Below are 16,630 nucleotides of genomic sequence, written 5' to 3'. Positions count from 1 at the left end.
CTTGAATAGCAGCTAATTGTTTATTAGGGGATTTCATTGCCACTATATTCAAGCACTTACCAGTTTGGTCCCTTGGATGCAGCAGACAATATGATGGAACACAAATGAATCAGGGCGGTGAAACATTTGTGATCTACCATGATACATCATAATACAAATATAGTGTAATAGACTTTCAACTGTGATCATTGTATTAATGATCAAATAATACAAATATTCAGATTTTATAGCATTTTGACCTTTGGCCAGATGGGCACTGTCTTACCACTGAAACTGACAGTGCACACAGGAAGCACTGCTGTAGTTGTTCTGAATTAGTCCCTAATTGCAAGCACTCAGTTTAGTCAGTATTTGATGAAATATAAAGCATTGTCATTTAAATCTCTATGACGACATTTTTTAAAATAAAAGTGCATTCAGTTAATTTCATTCCCAGAAAGCTATAAACGCTATCTGTTCATTTTTGCATGATCAACATCACATTAAAAAAAAACAATTTCGCTGTATTAGGGCTCGGTAAACAGATTTTAAATATGTGCTCCATGGAGATAACGATACAGTGAAATTATAATTGGGATGAATAGGATCAAGTATAAAACATGAGATTAAGTTAATTTCTCCGAATTACAATCAACCAATTTAGACCCAGACATTCACATTGTTTAAATAAAGACAAATTCAAATAATCCATCCAAAAACATCACATTTAAGAGCACTAACAATATTCTTTTATTCAATGCAGTCAACAATGGCCGAACAGACTACTCAGTTCAAAAATAAAACTGTCTATGGGGAAAATAAATATAACAAAAATTGTTCCCGTAAGCCAAAGAGGCAAGAGTTGTGACATAACTATAAAAATATTTTCTGACAAAGTAAATTAAATTACTTTTTGCACAGTGAAAGAATACATTAGTTATTTGAATTAAGGTTCTTTGTTTCACTTACTGTATTTCAAACTATACATGTTCATAGTTTATAACAATGCTACATTAGATCCCAGGGGACAGGTTTTCAAATTCAAAAATGCCTCAACTGTTACATCCAAAAATCTAAAATCACACAAGAAACCACTGCAAGTCCTCCCAAAGTAAACATGTTGCACCAAGCCTCAAACACCGACTCGTACATTGTTCCTCTTATTAAATCTGCCAACATCTAACTATACATGAGCAGAAGTTGGTGTTCAATGGATGGTGTCTCACTAAGAACCATCAAAGCATTTAACATACACTGCTGTTTGAACTTAAACTTTTGACATTTTAAACCTTCTTTTAAAATGTAAGGAATGTAAATATAGAAAGCATTTCCAGGTTTGTCCAGCCAGCTGCAAACTTTGTCAATTGACTCGTAAGTTACAGGATACAAATACGGAAACTGGAATAGTAAATGTCATATTATTTGAGTTAGTGCTGTTTTAGAGAACGCTACACGTTAAGTGTAGAGTGTCTATGCTCTAGTGTCAAGATTAAGAGACCAATTACTTAACTAGATCAGATGAAGGGCTAGGTTACGAATGACACTCAAAGCTTCAAGGTCAAAGCCAGAAAGAAAAAAAATACAATGAATCTTTCTTTTGGTCATTGATTTTGCAAAAAGCATATGCATGTTTGCTGTAGCTTACTTAAAAATTGTCTCTTCAAATCTCTTATTACTGAATGATGCCAGTTTGGGCTCCAAATGTTAAACTTTCTTTAATAAGATGAGAAGAACATTTCAAAGAGAGCTGTGGAATATTTTTCAGTAACAGCCGCATTCACAGAAAATTTCCTGTTTTTTAAGAGATCACTGAAACATCAGCATTGACAGACAAGAAATCTAATCCCGTTTGCATCATTTTCGCCCATCAAAATGAGCTCTGGAAAGATAATGGACTTTCTGTATGAGTCAATTAGGTGTTCGCAGCCGGGACAGGTCCATCATCCCGGATCTGGTCAGTCTGCACGATGCCCTCTTCGTGACCTTCCAGGCGGGCAGCCAGTCGCTCCTTGTCCAGACGCACACGTTCCTCATCCTTAATAGGAAAGCAGAGATTACACCATCAACAAATTGCTGAATGAAATAAGATGTAATAGATGCACAAAATTTGCTGGTTGGGCCACAAAGAAATATGTTGTTTGTTTTAATTGTAACAAAATGCTTCCAGCAGCAGACAAAGAACGTGCCTCAGAAAATGAAATGAGTGTCAATCTGCCCCCCCCACCACCACACCTCAATGAGTTGCTGTCAAGAGAAAGAACATTGTATGTTTGCATTGAAGTATCCTTGTGATGGGACATTATTATCCTGAAGTGGACTCTGACCTTCCCAGTGCTCTGGAGAATGGTTGTGCTGGTCCTCCAAACTCTCTCTGCTGACGATATCTCTAGTGACATCCACCTCAGCGTCCACAAAGCTTCTCTGCTTCAGGGTTATGTCATCATCCAGATCCGTTTTGATGGTGGAACGTTTTTTCGCCATAATCTTGGCCTTGATGGCTGCGATTTTCTACACCGACATGGCCTCAGACAGTGACCTGAAGAAGAAGACAAGTTGAGATCTGTTGAACAGCTTCAAGGAACTGGTCTGTGGGTGTAATTTATGATTTTGAATTTATGTAATGATTACCTAATCAATTTTAGAGATAGTTGCCAGAAAGCCCATTATGCATATGCAGCTATTGCAGGTCCATTATACCTGATCTGGTCAGTCTGCACGATGCCCTCTTTGTGACCCTCAAGGCGGGCAGCCAGTCGCTCCTTGTCCAGACGCACTCGTTCCTCATCCTTAAGGGGAAGGTACATCAACAAATTGGTAAATAAAATAAGATTTAACAATAGATCCCCATAGTTTGACAAATAAGGAATGACATTTTTCAATGTGCAGCAAAGAGAGAAACTACTCCAGAGCTGCACTGACCAACATGTAAGAGTATGGTGTCACTGTCAGTTTACCTCAATCCTGGGTTTTTTGGCTTCGGAAGATACCTCATCCGCTGCTCTTTTCACTATAAAGCAGAACAGTGGTATTAATTCAAAGCACAAAGTACATTTGGTTTTGTAGCAACTATACGGCCGTGTCGACTATCCACGACCTTCCTACTACACACAAACAGTTGTAAACACGTTTTAAAATACGACCCATTGGCAGGATTAGCAGAGGAACTTATTGAAGTCTTGGCTACAATTTAATGACAATAAATCGTTCAAACTGCATGCAACTAATATGTTGTGAGCTTACCTTGTGTTGGCCTTTGCAAACCTATTTCTATAGGGGCACTTCTGTCAATACTGGTCGATGTAGCTTTGAAAGGACAAAATAAGAAACGGCATCAATTAGTTACCGTGTAAACCAGCTAGAGTCAAGCTCCTCCTTGTAGGGCTTTATCATAATCGGTCATAATCTTTGAGCCAACAAAAACAAATAGAAAATCCTTATAATGCATTGATGTGTTGAGGAATTACTGTGCACAATAAAAACAACACAAACACCATAAAATGCACAAGTGTTACTTACAACTCTCGCCATTCAGATAAGACAGTAAGCCTTTTCTATCGGGTCGTCTGACAACCGGGATGTTCTCAGTCTATGAGCAACATAAAAGGATGTCACACAAAAACACGTTCAGGGCATTTGTTGGATTAAAATTCCTTAAAGTCCTTAAGAGCCAGAAAAAGCGGATCAAATCATGGATTGCCCTCAAATAATCATGGCACTTTGATGGGTACTCTGGTCACTTACTGCAGCTCTTCGCACGTAGGATGGATGCGGAAGATGCACATTGTTGAGCAAGAACAAGATAGAGTCCAAAGTATAGTACTCTTTGGGTTGCCCCTCTTTACCAATACTGAGGGTAGAAATACAAGAACATTTCCTCGTCATAGCATATGACTCATGCGCACAGCCTGCTTCAGGTTACACCGTTACTCTTTAGTGTTTAAGTACTTAAGACGAAGCTAATATAACTTCAAGTTTACCTGCTCAAAGTAACTCAACCCTGGATCTAAAATCAAATGAACGCAGAACTACGGTGCAGTTAACGTAAATATTTGGTGACACGTCAATCCTTCGGCAACAACATTTTCACAATAAACATTTAACACGCCAGAGTTACCAACGAGTGCTTAAAGTGTTAAGTAACGTTAAGTTTCAACAGTGAGGAGCCGAGTTAGCTTAGCATCTAGCTAGCGAGCCTTCCGCTGTCAACAGCACCGGAAGACACGTGATTAAGAAATAGTTTGGCACTGACATACCACCGGATTACGAAGTTGGTCTTCACATTTTTCGGCCAGGTGAACTCTCCAAATATAACTTCATCTCCTTCTGAGACTATTTCTTTTTTCTGGCTTACATACAGACGGAGGACACTCAGCACGTCCGCCATCTTCACCTGATGTAGCGCGTCAGCGAGGCCCCCCAGTTATCAACACCAGGAGGCCCCGCACGATGCCTGAGTTTAAAACTTTTAAGAGTGCGTGTCAAAGAATATATAATAGAATTTCTTTCTAGTCTATTATTGTGTGTTGACACCAGCAAACACATGACCGTTCATTATGAAAATACCCAGTTACCTGGCTTCAAAAAAGAAAAACATCTGATCAAGTCTTATGTTTGGTCAGTGTTTTTAAAAAGCTTTTGTAGGTGTGTTCTTGTTTAAAAAATGTGCTCCAAATTATCTTATTAAGATAACAACAATTTTTCAATGGGAGCAGAAGACAATTTTTCAGTAACAGTCGTATTCAAAATAAAAAATAATAAAAAGTAGCCTCTTTTCTAAAAGATCTTTTTTACGGGTGAGTCGGGCTGTTTCTATCCAACACACACAATTTTGTTGACTAATCGATCATTTGATTTAAACCAACAGATCTGTTGAAATTGTTTCTGTTTCTCCACAAAAAAGAAATAAGAAAATCACACAAAAGCACCCTCAAATAAATAGTGTCTGCTTTAATGAAAGTACACAACGTTTGGCTGACAAGAATACAGAAGTCAACAAGCGGATATATGCACGCAAACGTCCCAAACTATAGCCTGTGTGCCAAATAGTCAAGCTTTAAAGTTAAAGCTTTTTTTTTTTTCCAGAATTACTGGAGCTTTATTTAGCTGTAAGTTTTTAAACAAACGGAAATTCAAGTCACAAAAACTATTACCTGTTGTTGCCATTTTGAGACAACTTTAAGCACTATGTGTGCATGGATGTTTTTTCTATTCACCACTGGGTGGCAATAGCACATCAACTGCAAGCACACAAGATACTACTACTTGTTAATGAAAACAGAGGTAGCTCATTTTAAAAAAAGCTGCAAAAATAGTATAAATTCACGCCAAAAGAATGCGTCCAATAACCCAAATATGGAAAATTCATTCAAATTTCAATTAAATATTGTTCGAGTGGAAAATCACAAAATACACAACTGTCTAACAGTCACGTATAAAAGAATAAATATATACATTGTAGACTTCCCCTTCTCAGCCAGGAGCCCTAAAGTGTTAAAACACAGTTTAACCTTCGGTGCAACAGGTGCACCGCCTGCAGGTGTGTTTCCTTAATCATACTGGTTCTGCTTTCAGTCATGTCAGATATTGTGTTGTTGGGGTGAAAAGGAGGCGAAGTGCCTGCACAGTTTCTCTCAAAAGCATTTCCTGAGCCAGTGTCACTTAAAACCATCAATTTGTATGGCGCAAGTGCGATAGAACTCACACGGCGGGCTGATTGGTTTTGAATCATGCTGCATTATGACTATGTGCTCCTTATCTTCACGGCCTTCCTGTTCTTCTCAGCGTCTCTGTTTACAAGGGGAAGCCGGACTCTGTATTGCTCGGATTGAGTGTCGCTTGGGAAGGAGCGGTTCTCCATCGGGCCGTCGATTGTCCTCTGTGCGACAACAAAGACATGATGCACGGTTCCTGAAGACTCTGTCTGATGATCTCTTGTGTAGAAATGTAGCTGAACAGATGAAAAAGGCCCTTAAAATAGTCTATTTTGAAAGTATTGTGCAGCCACCTGCATCATAACTATGGTTGGATAGAAACTATGCTGGTTGATGTGAGTGATGTACAGCAAATTATGCTCTCTTTTTTAACCTCTTCCTCGAAAATTGTAATTCTTCTCCCTTGTTCAAAAAACACTGACTATTTATGTGTGAAACCAAATGTGTTTTCCTCATGCTGTTCTTCAGTCTGAGACAATTTTGTAGCCAGTTGTAGTCCGGGTTTGAGTTACCTGTCTGGGAGACTCAGAAACCACAAACTCTTCTTAAATTCCTGCTGCTCTCCGTTTAAGCTCCTCCTGACTATCAGAAGATTGTGAGCTCTTCACAGGAAAGCCAGAAGTCCAGATTATCCTCACAAAACTCTGTTTTCAGAAAGCCCCATTTTGCTATTTGTCCACATTTTATGCAAGAGAACGATACGTCTCTATAAAGAGAACAGAAATCCACCGTGGTATTAGTTTGCGTCGCTTGAAAGCGGACGGAAATTACATTTCTGGGAAAGAAGAGTCTCAAAAGCCTTTAGAATAAGTCTGACTGCAAATTATACACACTGTACTTATTCTCTTTACTTCCCAGAGGTTGAGATATGTCTTACACAGCCTATTCATTGTTGAATTTGAATTGCACTTCACTATTTGACAGCATATTTCTGAGAATGCATTATGCTGCTGAATTTCCGAAGGACTTTCCATTAATTCAAGTGAGATTTCCGCCCTCACCGCTAGTTCCCAACTGCCTCGTCTTACAGATGGTCAAAGCTTGAGTTTTCCCCTGAACCACAGGCACTCGTTGTCTTACTCTGTGTTGACACACTGTCCGATTCTTACACAATTAGAATGATCTTTTGTGTGTCAAACCTTGCACTCTTCCTTCATGTTTAATTATTAAGCAGAAGTTGGCTTTGTACACATCCTCCATCACGTTCTCCACGGTTAAAAGGAAAGACTCAACGTCATTCAGCATTCAAGTATTCTTAGTCACAGGTCAAGTAGTCTCTGGTTTCTTTTAGCGGTTTTCTTTTTTTTTCTTCAATGCAGAATTCCTCTGTGTGTGTTTTTTTTGTTTATGAGGGATTCCATCCTTTCCATTATCACTGCTGTTTTTTCCTGTTTAGACTTTTATTAAAGCTAATTGAAATTGAAAAATTAAAATTACTGAAAGACTCACTAGATGACGCGAAATCATAAAAAAATAAGAATTATTGATTTGTTTCTTTGAATCCACGACAGGGAGGTCACAGGTTCTAAGGGTTGTGAAGTACTGTTTTTTTTTTTTTTTTTTTTTACAATTGAAGACTTTCGTTAATTGAAAAGCGCAATCAAAGGGTTGAGTTTGCAACAGCAAGACAACCTGTCAATCTCAAGAAAGTCCCCCCAAATTCTTATAGACTTCCACACAATATGACTTATTTCTGGAAGAAGAGTCACCTCCTGCTGGTTATTAAAAATAATGCAAGTTTAAGGCACTTCAGCGTGCACTTTGTCTTTTCAGAACCTCAGGTTGCTGCCAGTGCATTATGAATATCATCAATGCACACTTTGGAGCCAGTGCAATTACTTCAGGATAAAACACGTCAGTTACTTTCTCACCAAGTACCTCTTTAAATTTTTAAAGAGGTACTTTTGGGATGACTTTTAAGCAGCACTCAAGCAGATAACCGAAAATTGGCTAAGCAACTGCAACGCAGACAGAAAAATGGAAGGAGATTATTAAGGATTTTTGCAAAATGGAGACAATACCTTGTAGCTCTACACATTAACTAGGAAAGTGTATACGTTGACAATCACAGGGCAAATTGCACTTTACGCTTTCACGGTTAATTTGAATTAAAGGTTTAAAATGTGCAGATAGCTCGGATTTCTGATATAATTGTTATTTATTAGGCATTCCCTGAGATTTTAGTGGGCGTATGAGATGGGGATGGAGGTGGCCGATGATACACAAATATTGGTGTATCTTTTGAATCCTTTGGGAAGTAGTCGCTTTATTGAAGTATAACTATTACATATAGAGCAAATAGAAAAATGCAGCTTTAATTGTTGGGCAACAAAAAGGCCTCTATCAAAATATGAAGGTAACATTTATTTAGTTGGTCTAGTGGTTGGTTGGTTTAGTTTTAAAAATGATCTTTCAAAAGAAAAATGAGGACTAAAACTGTGTTTTGGAAACATGTTAAATGATCTAATAACTAATAGTAGCCATATGGTCATATTTATGAACACACATGATTCCAGATGTGTAGCAACATGTGAGCCGAGAAGCAAAACGCAATGGTTTTTCTAGTTAACTTACGAGTGACTGTTACTGCATTTCCTAATTCCAAACCGTTCAATCAAACCTTTTTAGGCCACTACTGTTACTGTTACTGTTTGATGATGCATGAATGAAAGGTCAGCTTCCTCAGAGACAGACAGTATTTCTATTACTTGGATTTGAAATAAGTATTTCAATTACTTTTGAGTATTTTGTAGTTTGTATTTGATAGAGCCGATAAAAATCAAAACGTAACTTGTACAAAATAGTTTATTAAAATCTTTGCTGTGGTCAAGTTGTTTTTTCATGTGTACTTTGGCTTTCTTTTTGGCTTTCACAGTGGGACCACCTCCGGCTTACACCGCATGGAGATTCTTTGTGTGCCTTCTGGCTGTACTCACGTCTTCCAACTGATGCATGCTGGGATACATTTGATTAAAGATTAAAGACCAAAGAGCAGGACTACGGTGCCTGAAGGCAAACACACAGAGGGTGAGGAGCAGTTTCTTCCCTCAGGCTACACGTGCACATCGGAAACTCACTAAGTAAAACGTCTAAATCATGAAGATAATCCAACCACGTGGCCTTCATCGCTGCACCAGTTAGGATGTTAACATTGTGGGTTCATTCTATTTCCTGTAATGTCTGATATGCTGTTGAACTGTTTCTATTTTGTAACATATTTCCTTTCAAAATAATTAAAAAAAAATCCTACATTATTATGACATAATTTTTCTATTTATTTGAAGTATAATTTGTTAATTGCTAATGACACAAAAAAACATTTACTTAATGTATGATATGAAATGACATATTCAATATCCCCCAAATGATGAATTGTAATAACTTGCCTAAATGTTTCATCCAGCGCCACCATCAGCCTCAGCTGTACATGGTGTTTAGTGCTTATTAGCAAATGTAAGCACATTAGATCTGTTAAGTCAGCGTGCTAACATCTTCATTGTGACAAAGCCACAGCTTCAGAGCAGCGTTTTAAACTCAAGTAGATCTTAATCAAGCAGAACACTTCCACATTGGATCCTTTTTCACCTTCCTCTGAGCGTCCCTTGTTGAACTGGTTTAGCGACATCAGGTAGTCATCCAGTGACCACAGGCCTATGTGGTTGCAAGAGGATGACTTCGGTTTCATGACACACATGACAGCTACACCAACGGTCTCACTCACTGATTTGTATCTTTAGTGGATATCCTCAACGTTTCACATCGATAGCGATTTCTATGTTTGCGTCAAACTCTGCGTCACAAATGTCTCTCAGTCTTCTATTGCACTTCACTGTCACATCTATTGTTGGATCATTTGGTTACTAATAAACAGAGTATTTCAAATAAGTAAAAGATGAGTAGTGGGAAGTGATTCATCTGTGGTAGTTTAATGCCTAAGCTGCATCTAAGTGAAGAAACAGCAATGACTCCTGTGAGAAATAAAAAGGATGTTCTCATTCTTCTGAAAGCCCTTTTGGCAAAAACACAAAATGACTGCTTTTACACTGACAATTTCATCTCTAGTGCTCTCTAAAAGCATGAAAGAGGTTCAGAGGCATTTCTACTTGTCTGTGTTCATCCACCTCAGTGTGTTTGCTCGCACAAATGCAAGGACGACCAAGTGAAATTAAAAGAGGATTTGGCCGAGCCTTTGGGTCTTAACACTTCTCCCCAATTGCTGTGACCTTTAACGGAATGATACTTGATAGGTTTCCACTCGCAAAACTTCCCTTTTGGGAAGTTATTTTATAACATAATCCAGTTTCATTTGTAAAACCAAAGTTCATACACAGCCAATTGTAGTTGAGATTCAGTGTTAACAATTTAACTCGAATACGTGTCAAAATAAATCTGCTCAGTGTTGAATGTCAACTTATGTTGCATTTTAACACATGGAGATAACATTCTAGTCAGGGTTAGGTGTATTGCTCAGGGACACTTTGACATGGGTAAGCCAGGGTTCAAACCAACAACCCTGTGGTTTCCGGTGCACCGTCACCAGTCCTTGCACCAAATTAAATGGAGTTACGCCCAAGAAGTGCGACACTGAACAGTTACATTTCAAACCTATCAAAGAGATAATTTAACTCTACTGAGACTCTACTAAGTGTTGCAAATGAATGTGATCTTGACACTGAATGATGACTCCAGCTCCGTACAATTGACTCTGTAAGAGTTGAATCTTTTTGCAGTGTGATTTCAACTCAGCACTTCAAAACCTTTGCCCAACACTGGAAAATTAACTCAAAGGATTTTGCTGTGTAGGCAAGAATGAACTGCGGAATGTGCTTTAAAGACATTCAAAAGCAAGAACGCATCTGGCTGCGTAGGTGAGAGCACTATGCAACCATTTTTTTCACTCATGTCCTAATTGTGAACCCTTCAAATTGTGAAATGTGTGGGTTAGGGTGTACAACACTACATTGAAGTCAATGGTATTTATCTCATGTCAACTTGCAGTGTGATGAGGAGCAGAGACAAGCTGATGCAAAATATAAAGTACATGAGAGTGGAAGACAAGTAAATTGATATTATTTTTCCAAAACTTAAGGCGTTTAAAGGGGAAAAAGGGAGGAAACTGTATTCTAAATCTTGAATGATTAAACAGTTTGAGAAATAAGCATATTCATAAGCATATTCAGTAAGTAAGATGAGAAGAAACTCTTCCTTACAGTTTGCGATCTAAATACTGCTGCTGAAGACTATTCAAGATTCAAACGATGAGTAAATATGAACAAAAACTGAATGAATAAAGGAAGTTAATTGTGACCAAACGGTTGTTTGTCAGGTATGAAAAGAACAAACTTTAGTGAATTTGTTTTCAGTAGATTTGAAAGCAAATATTTAGTTTATTATCAAATATGTTCAATATTTCCATTCACATAACATTCTCCCAAACTGTGCAATACATATAGCTTATTACTAATTATAATACATTTAACACATAAGTCATTTCAGGGTGTCACACTATTGTTGTCAGAATGTTGAAAAAATAGATATCTTGATAGCGTACTTTCTAGTAGTGAAATAACATTAAAAGTAACATGGCGTTCAGTCTTCAGTCGAGCTCTGGCATCTCGGGTGGAGGGTGTTGCACCACACACACACACTTCATGGCATCTCGCACAGAAAGTCCCTCGCATTTTCGCTGCATAATGGCGGCATCTCCGGGAAGTCCTTTTGCTTTACAGCCACCTGACAGTGTTTGAAATCGACCATTTCGGGCCTCTCTATCCGTACCTTGTCATTACACCATCTGTGAACAAACGGCCTCTTTGACCTCAAGGTTGAATTCTCCCGTCCGACGCAGTCGTTTGGAGGCCCGAGGCCTCAGAGGAACTGTGTTGAAATGTCTTTTGGTGTTAAAGAATCACCGCCAGCGGAGCCCAGCCGAGCGAAAAAGACAGCTTCCCTCAGGTGGTCGCACATCAGGCTCAGCGTCACAGTACACAACGTCTGCGGTATCTGCTTTCTTTACATCTTAATTGATTCTGACGTGGAGTCTAGTAGCGCCTGGAAGATGTCCGACCTGAGGAAACGTGGGTAAGAGTCCCTCTCCATCAGCCCGTAGACGATCCTCCGCGCGTCGTCGAAGCACACGGTGGTGGGCGCCTTCATGTTCCGTCTGATCATCTCTCTGGTCTTGTGATCAATGTTGATCTGGAAGCAGAGACACAGTAATGAGGATGATTTCGAAGCAGCGGACGGGTGGGTTATGTATCGCCAAAAACACGGTGAACGCTCTGTAACGCAGAGAGCTGTGTGCTTACTTCTCTCGGAGCCTCAGCTTGAATGTAGCGTTTAAAAATCTTTTTGGCCCTCGAGGACATCCTGAAGGAAGACTTGATCTTCTTATAGTCCTCACACACCAGCCAAAAATCGATGTTTTCATCACTAAACTCTGACTTCAAGAAGGCCTGGAATATCTTCATGCCATCTAAACAGACAGGAAAAACAACAGGTTAGTTTGTCAGCGTTATGGAAAAGTACACTGATTACAAAACCTGCCAATGGGGTTAGATGTAACTTACATTTAGATGATAGCAGGCCTTCTAGAGACTGTGACCACTGGGATATCTCCTCATAACAAATACTGCAAAATAAGAGAGCGCAGTCACTCACATGAACGATAAGCTTGCCAAAATTTCAGATCATTGGGAGAAAAACCCTTCACTTACCCCTCAGTGGTGGCTGCTTGAGACGATCTACACTGAAGCCGAAACTTTAGGTTTCCTGCCCTGTTTAATCAAACAGAAAGTAGCCAGGCTTATTTACCAAAATACTCACAAGCAATGACACAAAAAAGATGGATGGTTGTGATAAAATATTTACCTCTTCTTGTCATCAGTATCCATGTTGAGGTGCTGCAGCTCCTGTGGTGGCGATGCCACTAAACTCAGCATGGCAACAGCGCGTTGTACGTGTGTGACTGTGTGCGTTGGAGAGATGTGAGATCTGTCACTGTGTCTGTCAGATGAGTCCGCCGGTGTCAACCTATATATGTACAGCGGAAGACTGGAATGAGGCTGTTGAGTAGCGTCACAAGATCACGCTGTACAAACCACAGAGAAAGAGGAAGTTGGGGGTGACGCGGGTGCAACTATAGCCCATGTGTACTGTACACAGATCTGCATCGATACCTGTTTATTAAGGTAGCAATGCAGATCTAAGTCTGGCCATGCAAATGGGGCAGTGGAAAATACCATAGCAGATAGGCAAATGCTTTGGTCTGTGTCCCAAACAGCCCTCGAGAAAGCGATGTCAGTGTATGGAGGATTTGGAAATATTTTATTCTTCCCTTTACCAATAAAAGGGGGAATAGATAAACAGTGCTTGTTTGCTCAAATTGAAACAGGGGCTTTGCTGCTCGGCCTAGATTGATTGCTAAAAGTCGACTAGTTAAATGACCTAAAGCCATAGGTAGGGAAAACATTCCAGTAACCACTGGTGCCTTGTTTTGTCTCTGACAGAAACTCTGCAGTTCCTTCTGGCTCTGGGTCAATTTGCTAACCATGACTCCAGCTTCTCACTAGATATTTGAGACTTTTAGACATGACTAAAACTTGGATTATGATTATGCAATCTGTATGCCGTGTAGGTGAAATACGTCTTTCGATCGAGGTCGTCATCCAAAAACGTCATTGAATAAAATAGCCTCAATTTTTTATCAGCGTTGTGAGCCATGTCTCTGTAGTACCTGTTCTGTTCACTTCCTGTTGACATGGAGTTCAAAACAAAAGCTTTCACTGTTCATCTGAACATGATCTGTCCCTTTTGCAGTTTCTTCCCTTTCTGCCATAGTTCAGTGCCCATGATATAAGCATTGGGACCATGATCAAAAGTACACTGGTTTCTGTCCACAAGGACTTTAGATTTTGTCAGGAAACGTATTTCTACAGGAAAGCCTGTCTTAAACCTCTTAATATCTATACATTTGCTCCACCATATCTTCTTATATCTCATTTTAATATCATCCTGCTTTTGAGCCTCTGTCTGCTGCAGGTTTGATGAACGTGGTGACATGGAATTTACATATGAAGTCAAGTTTTGAAAAAAACCTAACGAGCTGCTTTTGAACCACAAATGTGTACGGTTCCTCGTCACTGTCTCTGTTCATGTTCGTTTGCTCGACAGGAAACGCCTGTGTGAGGAGGCAGCTGTTGGAGGCCTGTGGTGACAAACTGTTATCACAGGCATTTTCTTTATCCGTTGCACCACTTGTTTGTGAGTTTCCTCCATCAACTTTTGCCACTGTTAAAAATGATGTTTTGCTCAGTTTCTATCATTGTGTGTCCTCATCACTTCCTGCAAGCAGCAGCTTGGCCGAGCAACACACTGCTCCAAATTAACACGCGCAGGTTTGTCGAACTTGATCTTTTGTGGTGAGCTGTCTGCATGGCTCAAAGTGGGTTGTACAACAGCACCTCTTGGAATAAATCCCTCAGCGCTTTCAGTGGCACCAACACAAGCAGAACTAAATGTTTGTCTGACACCCTGCAGTCTCGTGGAGAAACCACACTCGGCTTACTTCCACTTTCCAAACGTAAAAAAAACCCAGACAATAGACACAGTAAGATGTACGCGTGGAAGGGAACAACATAACTGTAGCCTCCGTACGAAACACGTCCATTTCATTTAGATCCTCTACGCTGATACACATTGAGACATGATGCTCAGATCCAGAAAGATCTGGAACTGAACATCATGTCTGTAAATCCTGCTTTGTATGGCTCTGCTGTATTTGCATATGCTTTACATAGAAGAGTTTTACATAGATGATTCCATAAGTCTGTAAAAGACATCATGTCCTCGCTGGACAACACAAAGCAAAAACCCAAGCGATAAAATAGCGAATACTGTATAATACTGTATAATACTCTGCGTGACACAACACGCACTAATCTTCCTTTGAGTGGGGGATTAACATGAAGGACAATGAGCTTAGTTAGAGAGGATTTCCCCATCACATCAGATTCAAAGTTGTGGTTTAAATGTCTTACGTTTACTTTTTTCATGTTGAATGAACTCCAAGTGAATTGCCACTGAAAGTCCACACCTTTGTGTCGGGCAAATTTGAGAAATAGGGGATTTACACAGTTCCTCTTCAGAAATTACAAATTTCCGACGCAACTGAGATGTTGCGGAAATACACCACATGGACAGAGAGAGGATGCGTTTTCTCCTTTTCCTTTCGTTATTCTAGTTTTGTCTTCTTGATTACTGATTAATGCAGCTTGATGGACTCTGTTGCCATCTGCTGTATTTTTTGACCAATGACTGGGTCACAGTATACAGACAGGTCTCCTGTGACGACAACAACAAAGCTGAGTTTTTAGGTTGTATCAATAACCAGAACAAGAAAACACAATAACAGAGACAAACGTTTAACAATACACTCACATATTTATTTGCATGTGAAAGTATAGTAAAAATGTGTTTTTTTAGAGCGTTATACGGTTCATATTTGCGTAATCAATCAAGGGTTTATAATACTTTACATAAAGGGACTCTTTTTTATATGAACTCATTGGGTGGAGGAAAGAAAATAGATAATCACAATTACGTGCACACTCTTTAAAGATTTTTTTTCCACCATGACATTATTAAAGTGTTGATATATAATACAAGCGACACATTCTTTTGAGCTGCAACTCTCTACTAAAACACAAAGGTTGAGAAAAGCTATTTCTGCTAGACTTGGGATCTGGATTTTATGGCAAAAACATGTTATCCACGTTGAACTAGAGGAGTGGGACAGAAGATCAGAGTCGGTGCAAGCCTTTATCTGAGAGGCTGTCAGTTTTAAACGAGTCACCTCGAATCATTTCTCCTCAGGAGTCCCTGATACATGTGAGATTTTAGGAAACGCGGGTAGCAGTCCCTTGCCATCAGACTGTAGACGAGCTTCTGGGCCGAATCAAACGAAGTCAGAGAAGGCTGGGAGATGTTCTTCGTTATGTTTTCTCTGGTGCCACAATCTATGTTGATCTGGAATCAAACAATGTTGCAACAGGGCATCTCAGCAACTCTCCTTTATCATCATTCCCTGTGAAGTACTGGGGGGGGGGGGGGGGGGGCGGGGAGGCAACTTGTGTGTACTTAGAGTAACCTTCTGGAGTTTTACTGAGATAGAATACACAATTACACCAACTTATAACAGTCACTATATCATTACAGGGCTGTTAAATTCAATAATAATCAATGAGCATATTTTTACAACCTGGAATTCTTAAAAAACGAATATCCGGTTCACCTGTCGGGGCGCTTCTGTTTGGACAAACTCGGAGTAGATCCGGTTGGCAGAGGAGATCATCTCTGGCGTCGTCTTGATTTTTTTATACTCTTCACAAGCGATCCAAAACAGAATGTTCTCCTCGCTGTACTCGGACTTCAGAAACTCCCGAAAAGCTATCTGTCCGGCTGGAAATCGCAGACCTTAGTTAGTGCGCAGGGAAACAAACAATCGAGAACATGCACAATCAGAAGAGACTCTCACCTTTACAGCTGAGGACTTTGTCCACAGACTCACTCCAAGTCTCCACATCCTCCAGTGGATCCTTGGGGAAGCAACACAATCTACCCTTGAAAAGAGCATCAAGATCTATCACTAGCCCAGTTACCTGTAAACTCAGCAGCACAAATCAACGGCAAAGCACACCGGCAGGTCAAGTCTTTTACATGGCGTGTTATTTTCAAAGATGACTTCCAGAGCATTTGAGAACCTGACAGCAGCTTCACATCAATACAAGCCCCATCAGAAATGGAGAGACTAAGCAAAGTGAGACTTACAGTGAGTGAAACTCTCCCTGGTACTTTCCACATGGCTGCTGTGAGCTGCTGCCTGTTGAAAAACGTTTAAAGGCCCCGAAAATCAAATGTGCAGTAACTCACTTTATCGCCAT

The 16,630-nt window shown here is 39.8% G+C and overlaps 3 protein-coding genes across 4 annotated transcripts; all 3 read right to left on the bottom strand.

Annotated features, from left to right (window-relative positions):
• Nucleotides 1-705: 705 nt before the first annotated feature.
• On the bottom strand, nucleotides 706-4,419 carry LOC119204218 (parafibromin-like). Of its 2 annotated transcripts, none has more exons than XM_062557960.1 (8): nucleotides 4,233-4,419; nucleotides 3,721-3,826; nucleotides 3,496-3,565; nucleotides 3,220-3,282; nucleotides 2,934-2,986; nucleotides 2,608-2,765; nucleotides 2,304-2,515; nucleotides 706-2,014 (listed from the first exon to the last, which is right to left on the bottom strand). In XM_062557960.1, the coding sequence occupies exons 1-6, from the start codon at nucleotides 4,361-4,363 to the stop codon at nucleotides 2,643-2,645; spliced, it is 546 nt and encodes a 181-aa protein (XP_062413944.1). In that variant the 5' UTR covers nucleotides 4,364-4,419; the 3' UTR covers nucleotides 706-2,014; nucleotides 2,304-2,515; nucleotides 2,608-2,642. The 2 variants fall into 2 exon arrangements, with proteins under 2 accessions (XP_062413944.1, XP_037313133.2); XM_037457236.2 differs by having other exon boundaries at nucleotides 2,677-2,765; nucleotides 4,233-4,418.
• A 6,636-nt stretch (nucleotides 4,420-11,055) lies between these two features.
• On the bottom strand, nucleotides 11,056-12,737 carry LOC119209415 (regulator of G-protein signaling 13). The gene is made up of 5 exons (XM_037458753.2): nucleotides 12,561-12,737; nucleotides 12,407-12,466; nucleotides 12,260-12,321; nucleotides 11,999-12,165; nucleotides 11,056-11,888 (listed from the first exon to the last, which is right to left on the bottom strand). Exons 1-5 carry the CDS (start codon nucleotides 12,629-12,631, stop codon nucleotides 11,703-11,705), a joined length of 546 nt encoding a protein of 181 aa, XP_037314650.1. The 5' UTR covers nucleotides 12,632-12,737; the 3' UTR covers nucleotides 11,056-11,702.
• Nucleotides 12,738-15,539: 2,802 nt separating this feature from the next.
• rgs1 (regulator of G protein signaling 1) lies at nucleotides 15,540-16,630 on the bottom strand. Its single transcript, XM_037459062.2, has 4 exons — nucleotides 16,620-16,630; nucleotides 16,225-16,304; nucleotides 15,982-16,148; nucleotides 15,540-15,716 (listed from the first exon to the last, which is right to left on the bottom strand). Exons 1-4 carry the CDS (start codon nucleotides 16,628-16,630, stop codon nucleotides 15,540-15,542), a joined length of 435 nt encoding a protein of 144 aa, XP_037314959.1.

This window comes from Pungitius pungitius, chromosome 15 (genome assembly GCF_949316345.1).
Source record: "Pungitius pungitius chromosome 15, fPunPun2.1, whole genome shotgun sequence".
Taxonomy (NCBI): domain Eukaryota; kingdom Metazoa; phylum Chordata; class Actinopteri; order Perciformes; family Gasterosteidae; genus Pungitius; species Pungitius pungitius.
Note: the sequence above shows the minus strand (reverse complement) of the source record. Positions and strands in the feature narration are given on the sequence as shown.